We start from the raw sequence: 23,241 nt of genomic DNA, 5'->3' as shown, positions 1-23,241 counted from the left end.
ATCAACATCCTAAAATGATGAGTTGTTGAGAACAGTTTAGTTGAAGGAACATTTCAGGAACATCATACTAACCTCTAAATAACATTCTGTTAATATTAAAGAAACTGGACATTTTAAACGTTTTTGGAATGTTCCGAATCAATGTTCCTAGAATTTTGTGATATCAATAGAATAGAACATTTTAGAATAAAATAGAACATTTTTAGAATAGAACAGAACATTTTTAGGAACATTATGCTAAAACTGCACACTGCAAAAACGTGTCAAAAAATAACACACATTATTGTGTTGATAGCATTGTTTGCTTCAGTTGCACTACCGAAGACTGAAACACTCCAGGAAAGGTCCTTTCATGCTGAGCTGATCAAAAGGACCACAGCTGATCGCAGTTGAAGGTCATATGGTTTTGTGTGTGATTAGCTAGTGCTGATTTAGTTTTGTTGTGTTATTAAAAATGTATTTATTAAAACGTTTCAGGAGAATTTAGTGGTTTTACACACACACACACACACACACACACACACATATATATATGATCATTTTTTATGCAATTGAGATATAAAACATTTTAATGTGCCTGTGTGCGTGCATTGATATCTACCCTGACAACATTTGACCATAAATGAATCGTTATATCGTCATAATCGTTATATCGTTATAAATGAATCGTTATATCTGGCCATTTTGATTTTGTAGATTTACAAAAGGTTGGTCAATTTTTTTATTTTTTGTTGTGCATTAATTTGCAGTTTCTTGTAATTTTCAGTTGCACATAACAACGTGTTTAAATTTTTTTGCAGTGCATGTGTTTACTTATTATTAATATATATATATATATATATATATATATATATATATATATATATATATATATATATATAATTTTTTTTTTATTATTATTATTATTTTTTTGCTGGTTTATGAATTGTTTTTGTTTCATGGTTGTTGTTCAAATTTTGATGAAAACCACATCAAATGCTTTTTATGGATGGCTTTGTTGTACCTTGTTGTGACAACATGCCATACAAAAGGTGAATGAATAAATGTTTTTAAAAATAATAGTTGTTTGTTATACTTTTTTAAAGTTTTGCTTAAAAATAAACAAAACAGATTCTATCTTCGACAATCTAATAAACATAATTGGCAGTGGCGCGAACTGAGTTATAGGCACAGAAGCTCTCTGCCATGCAATGTCTTTTTGTAGTATGTTTTTGAAAATTGTGCCATGCATAAATGCACATATACATCCCCAAATCAGCGTAGTCCTCGAAGTCCAACATATGGCAGTGCACATCTCCAATCCGAGGAGGAGGCATTTGTCTGGAGTGCCATTCAGGCCAATGACAGCAGCATGTGGGCGTGTGTTGAGAGAGTGTGTGGTGCTTTTTGAGTTTAGTAAATGACTGCAGCAAGAAATACAGCGGGGCTGAGGGGCTTATGAGCGATGGAACAGTCTCTGTGTGCCGAAATATCAACGTTTGGGCTTTTCTGACGAGGATTCAAGAAAGGCATTGAAACCGAAAATGATCAGCGTCTCCTAACTGGACCAGACAATGGAAGTAGCTTCATGCAGCGCTAACATTTCACCCCTGGGAAACGAGAACGCACTAAATCAGACTACCTCAGCCAGAGGTAGCTAAAACTGTCGCGTGGCTCGTAAAAGCGGCACGTTTGTTCATAGGGACGCGCGTGAAAGGGAGCGCGGACCAAAAATAACCAACGCGACTGTATATATTTCCAGTGACTTTGGAGACATCCCGGCGCTCTGAGGAGATATTGTGCATAGTTTCGGTTGTTTTAAATCTTTGCGATGGAGCGTCTTTGAATATTGGCGACTGCGCACGTAATGCTGCTATGGATCGTCCGGAATGAACATCTCAATTGGTCTCATCGAGTTGTTTTTCACAGCGCTGCTTCCACCTGAAATTCCGCAGCTCCGCTTCACCTGCACAGCCGCTGTCGGGAAGATGACCAGCTCCTTGTCTGTATGCTCCTGAGATGTGTTTGGCCTTCCTGGGAATCTGAAACGAGCAAAGGACGAATTGTTCACCTCAGAAGTGAGAGAAGAAGGAATTGTAGCGTGCACTGAGCTGTAGCGAACTACATCCGTCCTCTCATCTCCAACCTGACACGATGTTCGCACTCGGGATTTATTTGTGGGAAACTATTGTATTTTTCAGGTACGTCTCGCGCTGTTATAATGCAGGAGTGTTTTTTTTTATTATTTATTATTTTGTTTATGATATTCTTTTGTTTCAACGATATGACGTTAGGTTTCTTTACTTTTGCTCGGAATATTGTTTTCAAGGAAATAGTTATGTTCATTTCAAGTACTGATTGACTCGCTGGTATGCTAATTCATCAACTGTAATCTCATGTATGCTAATTAAAAATAAACCAGAATTCCGTGTCATTCAGGGAACCTAGTCAGAAATGGAAAGGATTCCCTTTAAAATCGGCTAAACAGCGAGCACTAGTGGTGATTTGACGAATGAAATGTTATCAACAGGCATGAAGTGCAACTCACTGTTTCTAATGAATTGGGCTGTTATTAAAAAGTTTGTGCGATGTTGTTTTTTTTTTTTTTTAAAGTAGGCTAAATAATAATTTTGTCAGTAATGTTCTGGGTTGAGATTCGTAAAATAGTTTTCGAAGACGACATTGACATTTAGTCATTTATCATATGCTTTTATTCAAAGCAACTTAACTAACAAAACTAAATTAACAAAAGAGCAACAATATGTGTAAGTGCAAATGAACAAGTCTTGGTTAGTCTAATGCAGAACACGTAGCAAGGTGTTTATATTCTTCTACCTGGCTAAGGACTCATCTGCTGAGATTGAGTTGGGCTGGTCATTCCACCAGAAGGGAACAGTTAATGAAAAAGTGTGTGAAAGTGATTTTGTACCTCTTTCAAATGGCACAATAATGCATAGTTTCTGAAGCTTCTGGAGGGCACATAATGCTGAAGTAATTAATTTAGGTAAAGGGGTGCAGAGCCATTTGTGGTTTTGTAGGCAAATATTAATGCCTTGAATTTTATGTGAAAAAATGATGACATTTCGTAAATTATTACATTTAGCGTGCGTTGCAAACTTTTGTTCTTAGTGAAGTATATTTGAAAACGATATTAAAATATATAATTATGTAAAAGCAATAAATACCTAATGAATACACTGTCCTGTTTCTTTGGGAACCTCTCAAAAACAAACAAAATAAAATTCCCAGCATAAATGATGGTTTATTATGACAAAATTATGATAAAAACATAATTAAATGTTAATAATAATTATTATTATTATGATTATTTAATTTAGATTATTGTCAAATAATAAAAGTTTGATTTAATAATAATAATAATTTGATTTAATAATAATAATGATATATATCAATCCATCCATTATCCATTTGTTAATTCCAGGAACAATGCATTAAATGACTGAGTGCAATTATATGACAAATTATAGGCCTGTAAAAGTTTTACACCACCGTTATGCTCCCATGTTTATGCAGATTTACAATGTTTTTAATTAATATTTTCCAGTTTAATTAAAAATGAATATTTAATTTGACAGATGCAATTTCGATCCACATATGGATTATTCTTTCATAACACTGATTATCTCAAATATAAGAATCCTCAATAACAATAAATGTACCAAAGAAACATTCACCTTATCTTGCCAGTGGTTTGCAGCATTTATATTGCATCCTACGGCCCGTGTTTAGTTAATGAACTAGAATCAGGATATTGCAGTCTCAGCTCTTGCTGTTGAACTTTTACAGAGCTTGTTATTTGATATCTCTTTCCCAGTTTCAGCCTACACCCCCAGCTCATTTCACATGCAGACTTATTACTAGACATTGATCACTCTGTCAATGCTAATGCCACTGACGAATACAAATTGTACACAAACATAATTTGCTCTATGAATTGCATCTCTCTAATTGATTCCCATATTAGCCTGCGCATTTGTCATGTGAGAGGCTGCTGTATGTCACTGAGGCATAGCAATTAAAATGCAGCACATGCATAAAGCAGACATGATGTTATGTTATAACACTATCACACTAAAATATGCAGGTAAAACCGTGAATGGCTAATCCAATTAATGGCAGAGACAACAGTGTGCATGTAGTTTATGCACTGTAGAAAAAAACATCTAAATAAGTCAGAAACATGATTTAAAATGACAAAATAATCCTTAATTTAATCCTTTATTTAACGAAAGCAACATATTACAAGATAAAAGAATATTTGAGGAAACATCCTAATAATACAAAATAATAAACTCTAAATATATTATAATATATTTCATAATAAAAAAAATATATTTTAATGATATAATATAATCTTAAAATATAATAATATAATATTTAATGATAAAACTATAATAAAATATTAAATATTTTAAAATGACTAAAGAAACTAATAATAATAATAATAAATCATAATAGTCAAATAAAATAAAAAAAAACAACGTATGAAAGATTAAATGATTAAAATATATACAAATAAATTATTTGTTTTAAAATTATTTTTTTTCAGCCAGAGTCAGAAAAAATATATAAAATGAAACCAAGCAAGCACTCGATTTGTAGTGTGTCATTTTTATTTAATTCTTTTTTCATTATTATTATTATTTAAAAATTTTTACTACGTCATCTCTTCTGGTTTGCATGAGACCCAGATGTGCCCCTGCACTCACTTTGAAAGGAGTTGCATTGCTTTAGGACGTTACTGCATATTACTGCTAAAAGCTTGGCGATTAAAATCACACTTGCCTCAAGGGTTAATATCTGCTAATAGAGATTAGTGTCAGAGTTTAGTTTCAGTCTCTTTGGTAATTATATATGCACAGGTAGTGAAAGCATTGAAATAAGCAGATGCATGATCTCAAATTCTTTTCATTGATTTTCCGAGTTGAGTTTTACATAAGTTTAACTCCTAATGCATAATTAATAATCAAAGACAGGACTGTACCCTAAATAGCACTTTCCTGTCACTAGCTATGCTCATTTTGATTTTGGATCCACCTCCTTTAAATTTAGGTCTGTTGTATACATGCAACAATGTTTGAAGATCAAGGTTTTTTGGGCTTATTGTGATTTGTTCTCTTCTGTCCTTCAGTTCTGTAGCCACACTGACAAATTAAGAGCGGCTTGAAGAAATGCCATTTTGGTGCCAGAGAGGCCTTTGGTTTCTCGAGTGTTACAAGATCAATAAGGATTGTGTTCATCAGTGGTCCAAAGAACATAATGAGCTACACTTAAAGCTAATGATTGGATGCTCACATTAAAGTATGCAGGTCTCTGGGTTGTTTGCATATCTTTTCTGGCAGGATGCTCTGCTTTGGTTCCTGCTGCATCAGCAGAAGGATCAGACCGTCTCCACTGCCATGACCAGCATCGATCCAGGTTCATTTGTTCAGCGCTGCCTTGATTAGTGAAGCCATTAATTACTAAAGACGCAGATTAAAGCCCGCGTTACGTATCCGGCTGCTGGTTGCGATGAGACGGATTTGCAGGGAAGCAAAACTAATAGAGACTGTATCCACAGATTTCACAGTGTCACAAAGATTTCTTTCAATGGCGCGTTCATGTAAAGAGTCTGTAGTGACAGAGAATGGCTCTGGAAGAGACTCCATAATCTGGCACACCGCGACTAATCTTATTATGTTTGCATTGGACAATTTTACAGTAAAAACAAAGAAATGGATTTCTCACAATGAGAGACAATTCATGCATTGTGTATATATATATCACTAAGGCTGGAATAAATAAGTAATACTCTGAAATAACTAATGAAACATTTGGCTTCAGTAAAAACAGAAATCATATTATAAATATGGAAGCAGTTTAGTCTCAAATATAATTCACGCAAAAAACACGATTCACACATGCGTTGAAAATTTCACATGCATGAAACCCAATTCACGTACACACAAAAAAAAATTCACGTGCGTGAAAAAAAAATATATTCACAAAAAGCAATTCACATGCGCAAAATAAAATTATATATTTATAAAATAAGTTTCACAAATGCAAAAAACAATTTGTAGATATACAACTGCGCACAAAAACCTTTGAATGTTTAAAATGTAACAGTGTCTGAATGTACGAATCTTCATTTACTACGAATACACTCGGATTTGTGTGTGTGTGTTTTTGAGATTTTCCTGACAGAGCTCTCTTCCCACGTGGATCTGTCGTACTCTTTAGCCAATCAGATTCGAGCTTACCATTCAACCAATCATATCAAAAGGAGCACGATTCTGCGCACCTGTGTGAATCGTGTTTTTTGCGTGAATTATATTTGAGACTAAACTGCTTCTATATTTAAATGATAAAAACAGAAATACACAATGAAAATAAACAATGAATTAAAACTAAATAGACTTTTAAATCCAACAAAAACTGATAAAAATTACAAAAACACAAAAATGTCAAAAGAAATTATCATGAATATTATCATGATAAATTATCATGATAATTTCTCAATGATACCAAAATAGCGAATGCTTTATTCTCACTTATATATATATATATATAAATCATAAACTTTTTTTTCTTCCAAAAGAGAGATGTGGAGCAGCACTTCCAAGAAAAGTTTTTCCTTTGATGCATCCACATTTAAATGCCAAACACTTCTCCAATTTAGACCAGACACCAGTAAATGTTAATGAGCAAAAAGAATAATGATGTGCGAGAACGGAAAAAGCCAGACTATTGGATACTCTGAAAACAAAGGATAGCTGGTGACACAGAAAGTCAATGGCTATGAAAGAATAATGGATATGCTGCCAAAACAGTTAGACTCGGGATTCAGTGGCTGGTTAAGAAAATAGAGCAATTCCCCACAAAGAAAGACCCATGAAATTGGCAAGAAGAGGACCATGTCTCAAGGACTTAGATGAAATCAATATACCACAGGCTATTTTATGATTATTATCCTCCATTTTTGTCAGACGCACTGATGCTAGATTAAAAAAAAAGTCCATTGTTCCTTTGGGTTTCCAGCTGTATGTGGAAGACTTAAACAAGTCGATGCATATTAAAGTCCATCATGAAGGACAGATAAAGATCCCTGGAAGCACTAAAATTGTTACTGATCAGCACTAATATGGCTGCAGGCTAAAAGTTCATAATGTGACTCACAGGCCGGTGTCAAAGCAACAGACATGCACCCTATTATCACTAATTAAGTTCTAGCGACTTCTAATGCTAATGAGGACACAGATATTGTATGACAAGGTCTTAATTAATTTCCATGTTCATTTAGCTCCTTTAGTCTAGAGTCAGTGAGCTTCAGCTCTGGAGTTTTAAAGTCTGTGTAAAGCAATATGTGTTTTCAGTTTGTTACACAACAGACAAATGTGTTTTTAACCACCCAACCAAATTTGAATACTAAAAAAGGCAAGTAAATATATTAAAGTATCCAGATCGTGAAAAAACGGCAGTATTATCGGCTCTCAGACACTGGGGGCGTGTCCGCTGTCGGTGCTGAAACCACGCCCACTTGCAGGAAAGCGGTTGAAAAACAAATTCGAATTAATTTCAAACTAATTCAAATTTGAAATAAAAACAATTCAGTACTACATAGTTCACAGTCTTTGTAACGTGCTTTTACATGGACTTTAAATCCAAAGCTATTTTTAATCAATTGTTATTATTGAAAATGACAGCATATAACGTCAGCTTGAAATGAACATCCATTTGCCTCAGGTCAGAGAATCTAATAATGAAAAAAATGTCTCATTATGCATAACGCTTGTCCTCCTCTGTTCTGTAACGCACCTGTCTTGTCCCAATCCACAGCTTGGCAGCGTCCCAACAAGCAGCGGCTCGGAAAGCTGCCACCCCAATGCCCCCGTCAGAATTCCTGGACAAGCTTATGGGAAAAGTGTCCGGTTATGATGCAAGAATCAGACCTAATTTCAAAGGTTGGTGCATCCACCAAGACACTGCTGGATATCACAGGAATGTAGCCAAGCGCTACTTTAAAAAGCTATTTCAAACACATATTTAAAGAGTTGACGTGCACAAATATATATATGTGGTAAGTGAATATAGACGATTGAGTATTTGTCAATTGGTAGGAACAAGTGATATGTTGTTATAATGAAAAACAAGTTTTCACCAACACATTCAAATTCAAATTTTAAAGCCATTCAACGCCGCACACAAATCTGAATTATTCACTCCGAAGGTTATTTAGTAATCAAAGAACCGCAGCCTGCTATATACCTCAGTGGTTGACACACAATATGTGACACTGGACCATAAAACCAGTCATAATTTGAAACTGAGATTTATACATCTGCAAGCTGAATAAATCATCTTTCCATTGATGTATGGTTTATTAGGATCGGACAATATTTGGCCGAGATGCAACTATATGAAAATCTGGAATCTGAGGGTGCAAAAGAATCGAAATACTGAGAAAATCAGCAAAATGAATTCTTTGCAATGCATATTATTCATAAAAAATTATGTTTTGATATATTTACAGTAGAAAATTTCCAAAATATCTTCATGGAACATGATCTTTACTTAATATCCTAATGATCTTTGGTATAAAAGAAAAATGGATAATTCTGACCCATGCAATGTTATTTTTTGGCTATTGCTACAAATGTACCCCAGCGACTTTAGACTGCTTTAGTGCTCCAGGGACACATATTGTGTTGTTTTTTCTGATTTACTAAGGATAACTCGTTATATTAAGAAACCTGTCCCCAAGCTGGCTACATTCCTGTTTTTAGGTCCATGATCTTGACTCATTATCCTGAGTGAATATCTATGGTGGGACTCGGTATCCTGTATATTAGTGTGTGTGACGTGTGCCGGAGAGTCAGAAATAGCCCCTGCAAGATACATGTCAGGGGTTTCCTAATATTCAACAATATATTTATGTCAATCACTGCAAATTATAGTCTGCCTGTTCCTTAGCTATTCTAGGAAATACACCCCCCCCCCCAAAAAAAAGAATATGAGTAAAAACAAGAAGTGTAAAAAAGGTTTAAAAGTAGTATTTTTAGTATTATTTTATTATATATAGGAATTGCATTAAACACTAAACACAACTAAATAATAAAACTAAAACATGTATGTTAAAATCGAATATTTTGGACATTGTGTACACATGAATGCGTCGGGAGATTAAATGGTAGTTACTTCACAATGTTCAGCGTTGTTTCAAATAATGTTATATATTCACTGCTTATGTATTATGTTTGTGTATATATTTGATTCAATTTGAATCTTGACTCCCAAAAATAATGTTTGAATGCTTCTAGTTTATTGGAATAATCTGAATGGATTAGATGTTTGATATGTTGCATGTGTGTTGACCAATAACACTTTATAATACATTTAGCAAGCGTAATATTATATAATGCTTAACAAATCATTTCAGCACATTGAAATATGAACTACTGATTTGTTAAGCAATATATAAATGTTGAATTTTTGATTATAAAGTGTTGTCTTCTGACCAAGATATGTTTCATGTAATGCAAGACACTTACACTGAGTAAAATATCAGAAAATGTGTACAGTTTATATGTGGACAGTCTCACTCTTCCTTCGAAGCTGTAGGTAGGTAAAAGCATTTCTTAATGATAGAAATATTAGAGTGATGTATGCTGAGACTGTTAAACCTGCTCAAATGGCAGAGGACCCCTGTCTGATCTTGAGACCTTGCATCTTAACCTTGCTCGTGGCGACGGATTTCTTTCTTTCTTTATTTCTGTTGACAGTCAAGTGCTGTGATATGATGAATGATTTCTGACATCTTAAATTTGATCTTTGCTGAGTTTTGCTGCAACCTTGTTTATGGTGACCGGCATCAAACTGCATAGTTGGCTGATTGTTTTCTCACTTTAATTTACCCTGAAGTAGCAGATATTCTCAACATCACAAACACCGCATTGCCTTTATGCTTTCGATGTGTCATTTAAACCCTAGCTGCCAGAAATCGAGTTCATTGAAAACTAAAAAAGTTACAATAGCCACTGTCTGGATTAACACGTGAACTCATTATGTAATCCATACAGTTCATTTCATGAGGGCACATGGCTCTGTGTTGTCACATGGACAGACTAGACATTATGAAATACAAAGGTTGGTCACGGCTGTCAGGTCAAGTGTGTAACTGCACTCTGAGCCGGAAGCTTGCGCGTTTTCGGACCGTTTTCTCTGCTCCACTATAGACCGCATCCCTTAAATTCAAACAGCAAGCACGCTGACAGCATCTCTCCACAAATTTCGACAGAAAAAGCAGAGAGATAACATTTAAAGATCCAACATTCCTGCATAAACCTTATCTGATGTGAGAAGACATTGTTCCAGCTCATGATGAGGAGGAGTTCACCTCCTCTGATTACTCGGCTTCTCCTGCAAATTTGATCGTATAGTGAAAAAAGGGAGTGGAAAACATAAGAATTGCCTGAAGCTCCCAAAGTGATAGCGTGAGAAGAAATTACACTGATCATGACTGGGACTCGCTGTGGGAAATCCTTCCAGCTGATTTAGTTGGGACCATTTAAAACGGAAAGCTCATAGCGTGGCATATTTGGGGCAGCCCATGCAGCTAGGACAGGGATTGATAGATTTTCAGATCTTTCACGTGTCTCTCTTCAGTCACTGAATTATGTTAGGATTGTATGTGTGAATTTTTTTTTGTTTTTTATTTTTTACATTAGTTATCATAAGCTAACAATTGATAACATAGGATTTATTAATCCAGGTTTATTTTAATTAATTTAATGTAATCGAGTTGTATAAATTAACTTTATTCTAAACAAATATGATTGACACAACCATGTAAAAGTTAGTATTTTATGTTTTTAAAGAAGTATTTTATGCTCATGAGAAAATAGTAATAACAGTAATAATGTGACATATTTATAGATTAAAATAACTGTTTTCTATTTAAATATTTAGTAAAATTTAATTTTGTTCCTGTGATGTGAAACTGAATTTTCTGCATCATTTCTTTAGCTTTTAGTGTCACATGTTCAGAATTGATCAATTTTGAAAACAGCTGTGCTGCTTCACATATTTGGGGAAAGTTTGATACTTTTTTTTTTTTTATCAGGAAAAATATTTATAACATTTTAAATGTCTTGTTTGATCAATGTAATGTGTCCTTGCTAAATAGAAGTATTAATTTTATTAATAAGTATTAATTAAAAAATAAAATAAAATAACTTACTGAACCCAACCTTATAAATGGTAGTCCAAATTTAAAGTTTTATTAGTTAATTAAAAAATATTAATCCTCATGATACCTGCATTAACTGTTGTTAACCATTTACATCTTGCTGATCAGTATTACCATACTTTCTCCTAAACCAGTTTCACATGAATTCCTCCCAAAATATGCATATCGTATGCAAATATATCATGCATCCTGAGCAGCTCAACACAGTGTTATTGGCTCAGTTTGGGCTATCTGTCTGACTAATAGCGAACAGAAAACAGAAACCTGTTTGAAAATTGATTATAATTATTATTATTATTTTTTTTTTTTTTCAAATTCCGTTTGGTACCACCGATATTACAGTTTTTAAAATCACCCCCACCCCCCCCAACAGACCAATTCGTAGAGCTGGCCGATAGAGTCAAAGTGCTGGGTTAGACAAATTAGGGAGGTGTGAAGCTGAGAGGAGCAGGGACTGTTGGTTAGTAGCTCGAGCTGTAATCTGCTGCTGCTAGTGATGAATGGTTTGGAGTGCAGCTGCGCCTCCCGTATCCACCTTAACCTTGTCCCTTCTCATCAGTCAGTCCCAGTGAAGAGCAATGAGGCTGACAGCCACGAGGTGCTACAGATTCTGCCCAAATAGCACAATCATCGGCCGTCAACAATCAACCCATAGACCAGCAGTCTCCCTCCCGCCCCGTTTCCAATGAGCCGCCACCATGCATTACAGTCATGATCATGTAATGCTTTCTGAATACTGTGTCACTTTGCTTCTGAATGGGTTTCGATGAGACAAGTGTACATTTGTAAATATACAATCTGCTGCCTGCGGTATATTTACTGATTGCTTTTTTAATTTCTTTTTGGATGTCCTGTATGTCTCTGTTACCTCTTTGCATCTCCTCCTCATTCATGTAAAGTGCAGAAGCGAAGCTTTATTAGCTGGTGGAGCTTGATGTTAATTTGGTGCTATCAGCACATGCTTAATGGGATTTTAATAGGATTAATGGGAATTCTCTAATGAGTCGGGGTGCAGCGTTCACATACGAACAGCAATGGTGAACCTACAGATGCTTGGTTTAAATGATGACAGATGACTGAAATCCTGATCAAGAGTGTTTCTCGTGCGATGTCTGGATAACTTATCTGCTGTCTTCAGAGAGTAGTAGAATATATGTTCCTTTCACAATCTGCTTTAAGAGGCTGCTGTAAACGATTTTGTAAGCTTTTTCAGAGATGCTATGAACTGTATTTCCACCATGAGGGTAACGAAGCGTCTCTGGATCGCGCTAGATAATTGCGTTTTTATCTCATGGGTAGAGAGAGAAGGCAGTGTGTGGATGTGGGCCTTCGAGAAACATCACAACAGAACAATCAAACGACGCAGAGACGGAGCAAGGTTAGATGTGATTTTAATTTTTCATACACGTTTTACCTCGTCGCCTACAAATTGTTGCAATTCTCACAGGGCGGCGGAGATGATCATCCTTGGAAATTTCATTAAAAAACTTCTGTTATTCACGTTTGAACTTCAGAGCGATTTGTCACTGTCTGTCTGCACACTGAAAAAAAAAATCTATAATCTGCCATATATACATCAATTTGACCACTGACAAGCTACTACTAAAATATTGTATAAAACTCAATTTTCTGTAAAGCTGCTTTGCAGTGATTTGTATCAAGAAAAGCGCTATGCAAATAACCTTGAATTAAACTGAACTTTGAAATTATTTTCAATCAGAATTTGCTTATTAATTTATAAATTATTACAAAGCAATTAAATGTCAAATTTGAAGACTGAAATAGTATTTTCTTATAAAACATACTCCAATAATCTTTGTTTTATATACAAATTGAGATTCAGTTGAGATTGCTTTTAGATAATTGTTCATATTTAGATATCAGTGCATCTAAATGTTTCATTTCCAGATTGGTTTTCAGTTAAAAGTATGAATATATATTTTTTCTTTTATAAATTTAATATGCCTTTTTCTTCTCTTATCTCTCTCAATATTAGCTGTGTATGATTGGTGATGGAAATGCACCGACAGAAATGTGCTCCTCTAAAATATTTGCTGGTAATGTCATTTATCTAAGAGCTTTAGATGGGATAATCAATGGCGGGTCATGGAGTTGAATGGTTAAAGTAGCTTTCTCACAAAGGATAAGCCTCTTGGGAAATCCTGGATTATGCCGACGTCTGCGTTATTGGTGAACATTCGGTTGGGCTGAAGAAGAACAGCCTGATGTTGAAGTCCTTAAATCACTCAATATCTTTCATGTTTGTGTATTTTAATTAGGATCCATAGGATGAGTGGTTTCTGTTTAGGGTAACACATAAATGACGTCCTCCCACGGTGTGTTTCATCATTGGTATAGACTGTACTGCATTCACTGTGAAGCATTACTGTACACGATATCTGTGGTCACACATGTGCATGGTAGTGTTTTATGAGTAGCATCATTAACCTTGTGATTATCATGCAGAACTGCACAAGAGATGCACTGTTGTTGTATTTTCTGTCTGGTTCTGATGAACATCACAAGAGAAATCTGACTGGAATACAGTGCACTGTGACCTGCCGTATGTTTTCTAGGTTGAACAGTAGGGAAAATGCCCCAATCTGGTTCTCTTTGTAAAGAAAAAAAAAAGACTGTTTTGTAGTTCCCAAAGTACGTTCCCAATTCCTTTTGTATTGCACAATTCTGCAACCCAATGCCAGCCAGGCAAATCAATTAAATCTACAAAATGACATAAAAACTAAAACTAAAAGTGAAGCCAGTTTGACATGTAGTCTTAGCATTTTCCCCCTCTTTCTAGTGTATTGCATTTAATAGTGCATTTTGCCTCCCATGACCAGATATGCATTGCAACCTCCATCCTTTCTTTCATTCCAGTGCTTTGCCTCTTGTCCTGCCCGCTCTGAAGTTTTGGACGAATAAGTGCATCCCTCCTTACCTGCTCTTGCCCTTAGTATGCTCTTAGCACCCAATATTCCCTGCCACACACTTCAAGTGTTGGCAAGTGTAAAGTAGAATAAGTGAGCTCATGTTATTTTTTTGTTGTTGTTGACCCCGCAAAAAAAAAAAAAAAAGGCTAAACATCTTGCTGTTAGAATATCATGTTATTAATCCTGATCTTTTTTTCATTAGACCCACAAGGCTCCAAATCGGATGGTACTCACAAGAAAGGTACTTTCTTTTTATTTATCCAGGATTGTACAAGCATAATGATTCATGCAATCCGGGCAATATCACATCTGAGAACGGGCTAAATTATACAATGAGTTAGAGATGTCTGTGTGTTTTGTCAATGGTTGAGAGTTACCCAACTAATGCAATCAGACGTACATCAGACATGCAGCTGTTTTTTTTCTTCTTCTCAGAAATGGCATGCTAACACCAAATGACACATTCACATGGGAATAGTAGTTTTAGTTTACTTTGTGGTATAATTGGGTATCATTGCTTGACCTTTATTTACTGGTGGGAGGAATATAGTTATCAGGCTTGCAAAAAAGCATGCATTTAATTATTAATCCGCTTTCCTTTGCTTTTGCTGGGGAAATGAGTATTTCTTTAATTTCGGATGTAGCCTCCAGTTGTTGATTTAGCTTTGGAGCTTATTGACTGCCGCTATTTAGTGCCAGTGCATCCCTTTGTGTAACCGGGCATGCTTTTCATTTGTGCAGCATTGATTTTTCTTCTAATCTTGGCTTAAATTATAATTAAATCAGGAGAGGAAATAAATGTATACACCTGACTGAAAAAAAAAAAGTTGACGCTGTTATTCGGCTAAATTGTGTTGCTTTTAGATAACAAGCCATGCTTTCAGATATTGCATTTAAAAATGATCATATCTGATTCTGATGTACGGTCACTCCCATACTGCATGTAATGTTGTTGTTGTGAGTATTGAGGCTGCAGAGATGCAGTTTTAGTCCTGTGGACCACACACTGCTGCTAGAGCCCTGTTATTTAGCTTTATTAAAGGAAATATTACTGTAACCGCTCACCCCCTATATGTAGACTTATGTCTAGCCTTCTGGATGTTTATCATGGCTCCAGTGTTCTCAGTCTTCGATCACAAATCATATTACTACAGTATTATACTGCATTTATCACACAATGTTTAATCATCATTTATCCCAGCTGAGATTACTGCTAGCTAATGGTGTATGGTAAAATATGTCTGCGGTGGGTTTAATGTGTATTGTATGCATATATTAGCAGTGCATTAAGAACCATGCTCATAATGTTAGTTATTAGTCATATTCTTTTGGAGTTTTTCAAGCCTTGACACCTTGTATGGCTTGACCATGTAAGGCTTGTAGATGTCTTTGCTTAGGATTTTTTTTTATTTGCTGGGGATGAGGAACCAGGTCGTTTTGACTGCAACATTTAGGTTCTTCACAATTTTTCTGTTACTTTAGTCGCTTTTTTTTTTTCACAATTTGTAGGACTCTGTGGACTCTGAGGATTTTTTAATCATAGTTTAATGTTGAAATCAAGCTATTTTATATTTTTAACTACACTTCCAGCTATGCAAACAATGAAATGCTTTCATATTACAATATATAAGGCAATATAATTTAAATTCTATAACCTGGTTTATAGAATTCCAATTGGTATTGCCTTATATATCAAAATATTTATGAATTTCATTGTTCATCAATCAGTTTTCAGGCATTTAACATCCTCTTACTGGGACATATGTATATGTGTGTGTGTGTGTGTGTGTCTATAAAATTCTAATTTAATTTAGAAATTCAAATTTATTTAAAAGAAAAAGACATTTCTAGCAGAGCATGTTTGAGTATTACCTCTGTTTGCTCATAAAAACAGAGCTTCAAAAGCATATTTGCCATTTTGTCAGCTACACCGCTTAAAGAAGTGCTTGTTAATGGAAAAAAAATACACTATTTTGATAATAAAATTTTCAAAATGTTTGAAAAAATCTGCTAGCATCATTCCTACTTCTAGCTAGTTATTCTTAACACTGGTAGGACTGTAGTATGATTATTAAATATCTGAATGTAAATAACCCCTGTAGCATTTCAGTAGTGTGACCCCTGAATCCTGTATTGGACATTAAGTAGTACAGTGCCATCTCTACCCCAACTGAGATTTTGGTGAGTTTAAAAGAGACTCGTCACATTAATCTAATTTTCTTCTTATTTCAAATCTTCTTATTTCACATGCATGGCTGCTCTGTATTATGAAACAGTCTCTCATATCGTTAAAAGCATCAGTAAACCTCATTGTGAATCAATTTTGCTGCGATATTGACCATTTTATCTCATGACTTCTGCGGCCGCAGCTACACAGGTAATCCAGTGTAATCAAACTGTAGTCGACTCATTCTCTATTCTGGACTCAGAGCCTCAGCCCTCCTATTGATTTATGTCTCTCTCCTCCAAGGCTGTCATGTTTCCCCTATCAGTGATGCTAGCCTCAGGGGCAGGAAGAGATCCTGGTAATTTAGCAGGGTGTCATTACTTATAGGCATGTGACAATGCTAACTCAGACTCTCTCTGAAACTAGCTGTCACTGCACGGGCATCTCTCCCCGTCTGAGCCGCCGCTGTCCGACTCTTATGAATTTTAATACAATCCCCTTAATGGTTAGGGTCGCCTCTAGCTGAACTGAACCTGGAGTGATGGATGGCTGTGACTCCTGCTCAATCTGGATTTGGTTTTGCTGGAATGGGTTGTTTTAAGTAAAGAACGCATGGAATCTGAAATGATGTTTCAGTCTGGGATCCATATAGCTGCTTTATTGTTGTTCATTAGGCAGGCTGTTTTGCTAATTGTTGTTTTGTAGTAGTCCTTTGCTAACACATTTCAGGGCTTGTTGTGCTATAATGCATTTTTTATGCATAGAAGTTTTTTTGTGTGTGTTGTAGTATTTTTTTACTACTGTTTTATTTCTAAAATAGTATTTTTATACTATATTCTGTTTTAGTATTAGTCTGTTTTTTTGTGTACCATTCAATAGTATATTCTGTATTTTTAGTATTATGTTTTTGTACTACTCTACCATAATTCTGGTTTTAATGTTAGTCTATTATAGTGCACTGTTTATATCCTATACTATATTCTGTTTTTGCAGTATTCTGATATAGTATTCTGCTTTACTGTTCTATATTATGTTCCGTTTTTGTAGTATTCTAAAATAGTATTTTGTAATTGTTGTTTTAGATAGCATTCTGTTTTTTTTTACTATTATGTGCATTGTTTTTTTACATTATTCACAGCATACAGTTTTAAGTAGTAGTCCTGTATATTATTATTTTAGTGTACTATTTTAATTTGTAGTATTCTGTCTTTGTACTATTCTGTGATATATTGTTTATTATTCTTTGAAGTAGTTGTTTTTTTTTTACTAGTCTATACAGTAGGGCTGCACAATAAATCGCATTTACAGTTATGGATGCCACAATTGCGTAACCAATTAATTGTTCAAAGTCCACTTATGTTATTCTGCATGCTTAAGTTGTGTTTTTTTCTTTCTACATGTCATTTTAAGGGGTTTTCTCCTTACTTTAATTTTAATTTAACATTATAATACCATTTACGTTTTTATTTACTTATAATAAGATAAAAAACAATCTAAGGTTTTGAGTAAGTGTTTTCAACTTGTTTATTTTCATATAAAAATACGGCATGCAGTTGCATCACACAACATTATGAACATCATTCAATGTAAATTGTGATAATCGTAATTAATAATCGCAATTACAATATCAAGGAAATAATCAACAGTTATGATTTTTGGCATAATCGTGTAGCCCTGCTATACATGTTTTTTTTAGTAGTAGTCCAGTATATTATTATTTTTGTGCGCTATTCAATTCTTTATTTTGTAGTATTCTGTATTGTAATATTTGTATTTAAATTTGTACAGTTTTACACTATTTTCTGTAGTACTGTAGTTTTTAGAAGTATTATATACTATAGTATTCTTGTATTAAACAATATATATGTTGTCATTTCTGGAGTAAACGTTACTGTGTTCTGTTTTTTAATAGTATTCTATTAATTCTGTCAGTTTTATTGTAATCTATACTATATTCTCTTCTTGTAATATTCTATACTGTATACTTATGTGTACTATAAATCTACTCTACTTGTTATATTACTAAGTACTAAAATGTTTTTTGTTGTGCACTAAATTCTTTCAAACTTGAAGATATCCCATTGCTGATGCCATCACAACATCAAACACCAAAATCTCAATAGAGATGGATTTTGGATTATGTAGCAACATGAAGCTCCGCTCCTTCACTAGAGCTTAAAACCTTTTTTACAACGTCAGTGTAACTAGAGCAGCGCAGATTGAAAATTGCCCCATGCCAATAGATTTACTCCGCATCAGCCCGGATGTCAGCGTTTGAGGAGTAAGAGGAAGCCCTTTGACATTTGCCCCGGCGTTGATTCAGTGAGGTGTGATGAAAATAGTGTGCTAACATGGAAAAGCCGGTAGGGCACTTTGCTGTCCCTCTGTTACCAGTAGATCTCTCTCCAATCGCAAGCTGCTTTGCCAAGACCTTATACTGTAGGTGCTACCCAAGCATATAAATATTTAATGCCTCAGTGCCATTGTATTTCTGCTGAGAGCAGCTCGATTTTTAACATGAGCAATATCATTAAGCTTTCTTTATTTATATCAGACACTTTCATTTGTGGTGGTCCACTTACCCGGGAGGCATCTTAAGTGCCCGTTGTTTGTAATAAATCTGTTTTGAGAGTGTCCTCCGGGTACAACATCTCGTACGCCATTTTCCCACCAGCTGACCGGCGTAAAACCGACCGATGGCTTTTGAGGCCGTTTCATTCTAGGTAAAGAGTTGGACTCTGCTATTGATCAGTTCAGACATGGACCTTGTTAATGAATGACTATAAACTGGTAACTGTAAAGATGAGTTGTGGTTGTTGGTTTATGAAGAAGTAATTGGTCTCTAAGCTCACTGTTTTTTTTTGTGTGTTGGTTGTAATTTATGGGAGCTCTACAGAGGTTATACTTACCCAGGGGACTTTTGATTAATGACTGTTATGTTTATGCACAAAATTAATCACGGTAATGACTCTCTGAATGTCTTTCTTTTCTCCATAAATATTTAATTGTTCAACGCCAATACAGTACCAAAAAAAACGCTCGTCCCTCACTTTCTCCAGCCCGACTCACGTGTCCTGCTTGTGTCTGTGTAATAAAAGAGAAGCGCAGTGAAACGTGTGAGGCTTTTAAACTACCGTCACCTCTACGAGACGAGGACGGAGGCACGGCTCAGAAATTAAGGTCTGATTCGTTGGGAAAGACAGCGGAGTAAAAAATGTATAAATAACCCGAACGTCCCTTCGCTGGCTGGCTGCATTGAGACGCTCTTAGGACAGCAGAGCGAGATTGTTTGGCAAAGACATGGCAAAGCAAATCATTCTTGGCGATGACTCACCCTTTCCTGACAGTTAATGAGCTCTGTCGTTCTCTCTCTTCTCTCCTTATTGGAGGCTGAGCTCACAAATGAACTGCAGTGGGGGTGAGGACATTAGATTTCCTCTGCGCTGCGTCACATACGGCAAGGAAAGCCAAGAAGAGACAAATGATTACAGCCGGTATAATACCCAGTGGAAGAAATAAGCCAGGAGCAAGAAACTACGAGGTCTGACACTGTACAGAGGCTCAAACGGGAACTGCCAGATAATGTGCTACGATCTGAGCCAGGTCCAAACCTAGTTAGTTTCCTGCAAAGATTGCTTCAGTACACACTCTCTTAAGAATAAAGGGTCTTTGTTGGAATCTATGAAGAACCTTTAACATCCATAAAACATTTTCATGTTCTTTAGTAGAAAAAGGCTCTTGTATATCATCTGTGGAAGGTGTGGGACCATCAAATGTTTGTCCAATCAAACCCCATGGTTAATGTTCTTAAGGGAGATATAACCTTTAGTCAGACTAGGCACTGTATTGAATTTAACACAGATGAAAACAATGCAGTGATTGGTTGGATTAAGTCTTTAACAGTTCACGCACTGTATGAAGGTCCTAAATCATGTCATTTTCACAACTCGACTTTATTTTTAAGTTTTATGGAGTATGTACTTCTGTCCCTCACAGCCTCATTTTCATTCCTGTTGAAGATTTTATATAGTGCTACCCTGACTACATGCTATTTGTCAATTATTATTATTTTTTCACATTTTGTCAAATGTAAGGTGGATTTATTTCCAGGTAATAGTTTTCTAGGGGTTGCACGTCAGGAGAAATTCGCAGCCTTTATAGAAGGACTAACAGATTTTGCCAGACTTTGCAGATTGCAATATGTTTCTTTGCAGTAATCTACTCATTCAGCACCTTAGGATGCTGCGAGTGGCTCGTCAGCAGGCAGAGAAATGGGGTTGAGGGTTTCTTCATGCTGTGCAGCGGCTCTGTATCTAACTAAATCAGAAGTCTGGAGAAGCCTGACGGGGTCTTTACGAGGCCATGAGCGCCGTGTCACTCAGAATACCCCCCTTTCTGTGTTTACAGAGCCGTATGTGATGGATCGCTCGGTTGTTTTTAACAACAGACGTATGGTTTCTGTTCAGCGTCTCTTTGACTGCAAGCTTTCATTTGTGCACCAGCAAGAGATTCCCTTAAATATTTCTAAAACAGAAATTGGAGGAACAGTGGCTTGCCTTGTCCCAATAATAAAAACACTTGTCTTGTCTTTACAGAAGACTCACCTCAACATCCTGTATAAATCATTTTACTCCATATTTTACAATATCTTTGTTTTGTATGCTAAGATGATGCAAATATCTTAAAAATTAATTTTTCATGCTTTATGTCAATAACAATGTGCTTATAAAGCAGTAACAGGTAAGTTTTGGTTAGCATTAGTAGTTGTTTTTTTTTTTAAGATACAAATTTAGGGGATAACTCGTTTAATGTTATCAGTATTAGTTAACTTATTTGTCCTTTTTCTATCCTTTTTCTTTTCCCACAGGTCCACCTGTGAACGTAACATGCAACATTTTTATTAACAGTTTTGGATCTATTGCGGAAACAACAATGGTGAGTATGTTGATTAATGTGATGCAGCCCGAAGAAAAAATCTGATGTCTGTTTAAATAGGAGAGTTCACACTATTTTAGTGAAAACAATTTTAAATACATTGATTTTGTATGCTACAAATACATTTAAGTGTTTATGTGCTTAATAAAAATACCCTGAAATTGTACTTTTGTTATACTGAACTGGAATAATTAAAGTCTATGAATGCACTTTAATTGTACAAAGATGTGCTGAGATCTAATTAGCGATATACTGAAGTATTTTTGATTGTGCAAAAGTGGAACTGTTGCAAGTATACTATAGGGTTCACTTTAAATATATTGCGTTTAAAGATATTGTATTAATAGTGATATGCATAAATGTGCATTGTGCAGTAAAGAAATACTCCAAAATATTATATTAGTCATAAGTGATATGTGAAAAAAAATATGTTAATGGATTTTAAATACATGTATTTTAAATAAATTATGGCATTTTTTTTACTACAAGGTTACAATAACGACACAGAGAAACAATATTGTTGCAATCAAATTCAGTAAAAATCGGTAAAATAATTTACACCCAATCAGAATCCATCTTTTTTTAAACAGCTGGAGAATTTCAAGAGGCAGGAGAGTAAACTGCAGCACAAGCTTATAATAACCAGACCATTATCATCCAAGGCTAATATAATTATCATTCCTGATGCTTTATGTGATCACCACTCTTTGCATAGTAATGGAAAGATGGTCAATTGAATATGTGAACCCATTGATTATATGCCTGTAAGTACGTCTTGTACAGCGCTGTTTATAATGCATGTCCATGCATTGCTAGATGGTTACAAAACCTTTTTTGTAAGGCACGGGGCCCACGGGAGAGGCGAGTGGCTAATTAATTAGCTCGCCAGCTCTTTCATTTTCTTGAGGAAGCATGAGAGACTGAACGTGTACATTTCAACGTCCGTCATTTGTTAGCAGAGTTGGGCGCGCGAGAGTCGTGCAAACTTTTTCTAATATGTCACCGTCAGGATAGGATCTGGCCTTGGGCTTGAATCGCATTATGAGTGGGTTGTTGCCATAAATCACTCTCCTTAGCCTAGAGAAATCAAATCAGAAAAAAGCTGCATGCGCGCTGATGAATGTGCGCCCACTCCTCGCTTGTTTGCAAAATCATTGTGTCGGAAACTAGCTGTATATTTGAAGCTGTTCTGTTGTAGTAATGGATGTAAGATATTTGCATTAGACAAGAGCAAAAGGTTTTACTAATTTTGCAACATATATATATATGCATGATTTCTGTGACGTTAAATGTGTGTAATGTTTGCTTGCTGAGGAGAACCGATGTGTTTGCATAACACCTGAGATAATGCTACCGTTAATGAAGCCGCAATGTAGCGCTCTGTTGTTTTTGCAGGGTTCATTTTGCATCCGTGGGCTGTTTATCATAAAGGAGAAATATTGACAAAGTTAAATCGATGGGACTTGTTCTTTTCCCGTGCTACGGTGGCTGCGCTCTCCGAGAGGGAAATCTAATAACCCGAGACAGATGATTCACCTCCATCAGAATATTTCTAAAGTCTTGGGTCACCTTACATTAGGATAATTGCCCTGAAATATCCTTGAATGTTGAAACTGATTGCCATTGCAAAGGTCATCCACTATATTCTGTGCTTTGCCGATCACCCCAAGTCACCCCAAGGTACATTAGTGTCCAGACAGTTTAATGGTCTTCCTGAAATGATATGACCGCATGCCTGTTTTGGAGAAGAATTGACAATTATGGCAGTGTGTTGGGGAGAAATGCCACTGCTTTACGATGTCTGCTTTCACACTGGCCATCTCACCTGTCTGCCTGCATGGATAACAATTATCTCAAGCTAAATACATACTGAGACGACATCGAATTGACCTAGGCTGATATTAGAAATAGTAGCATGTTCTTGTGAAGCTTCACAGGTTCCTGAAGCTGATAAAAAGTGCTTGCTTGCTTTCTCACCTGTG

The 23,241-nt window shown here is 35.6% G+C and overlaps 1 protein-coding gene across 2 annotated transcripts in view; it reads left to right on the top strand.

Moving 5' to 3' along the window:
* The first annotated feature begins 1,399 nt into the window (after positions 1 to 1,399).
* The window catches only part of LOC128027014 (glycine receptor subunit alphaZ1-like), a 45,228-nt gene continuing 23,386 nt past the window's right edge, over positions 1,400 to 23,241 (top strand). Inside the window, exons 1-4 of one of the 2 annotated variants that reach the window (XM_052614336.1) lie at positions 1,400 to 2,180; positions 7,819 to 7,943; positions 14,360 to 14,398; positions 21,192 to 21,259. In XM_052614336.1, the coding sequence (XP_052470296.1) occupies positions 2,134 to 2,180; positions 7,819 to 7,943; positions 14,360 to 14,398; positions 21,192 to 21,259 (279 nt within the window). In that variant the 5' untranslated portion in view covers positions 1,400 to 2,133. The remainder of the gene's footprint in view (positions 2,181 to 7,818; positions 7,944 to 14,359; positions 14,399 to 21,191; positions 21,260 to 23,241) is intronic. The other variant, XM_052614337.1, reaches the window with a different exon arrangement.

This window comes from Carassius gibelio, chromosome A14, assembly GCF_023724105.1.
Source record: "Carassius gibelio isolate Cgi1373 ecotype wild population from Czech Republic chromosome A14, carGib1.2-hapl.c, whole genome shotgun sequence".
Taxonomy (NCBI): Eukaryota; Metazoa; Chordata; class Actinopteri; order Cypriniformes; family Cyprinidae; genus Carassius; species Carassius gibelio.
This window is presented reverse-complemented; position numbering and strand designations above follow the sequence as displayed.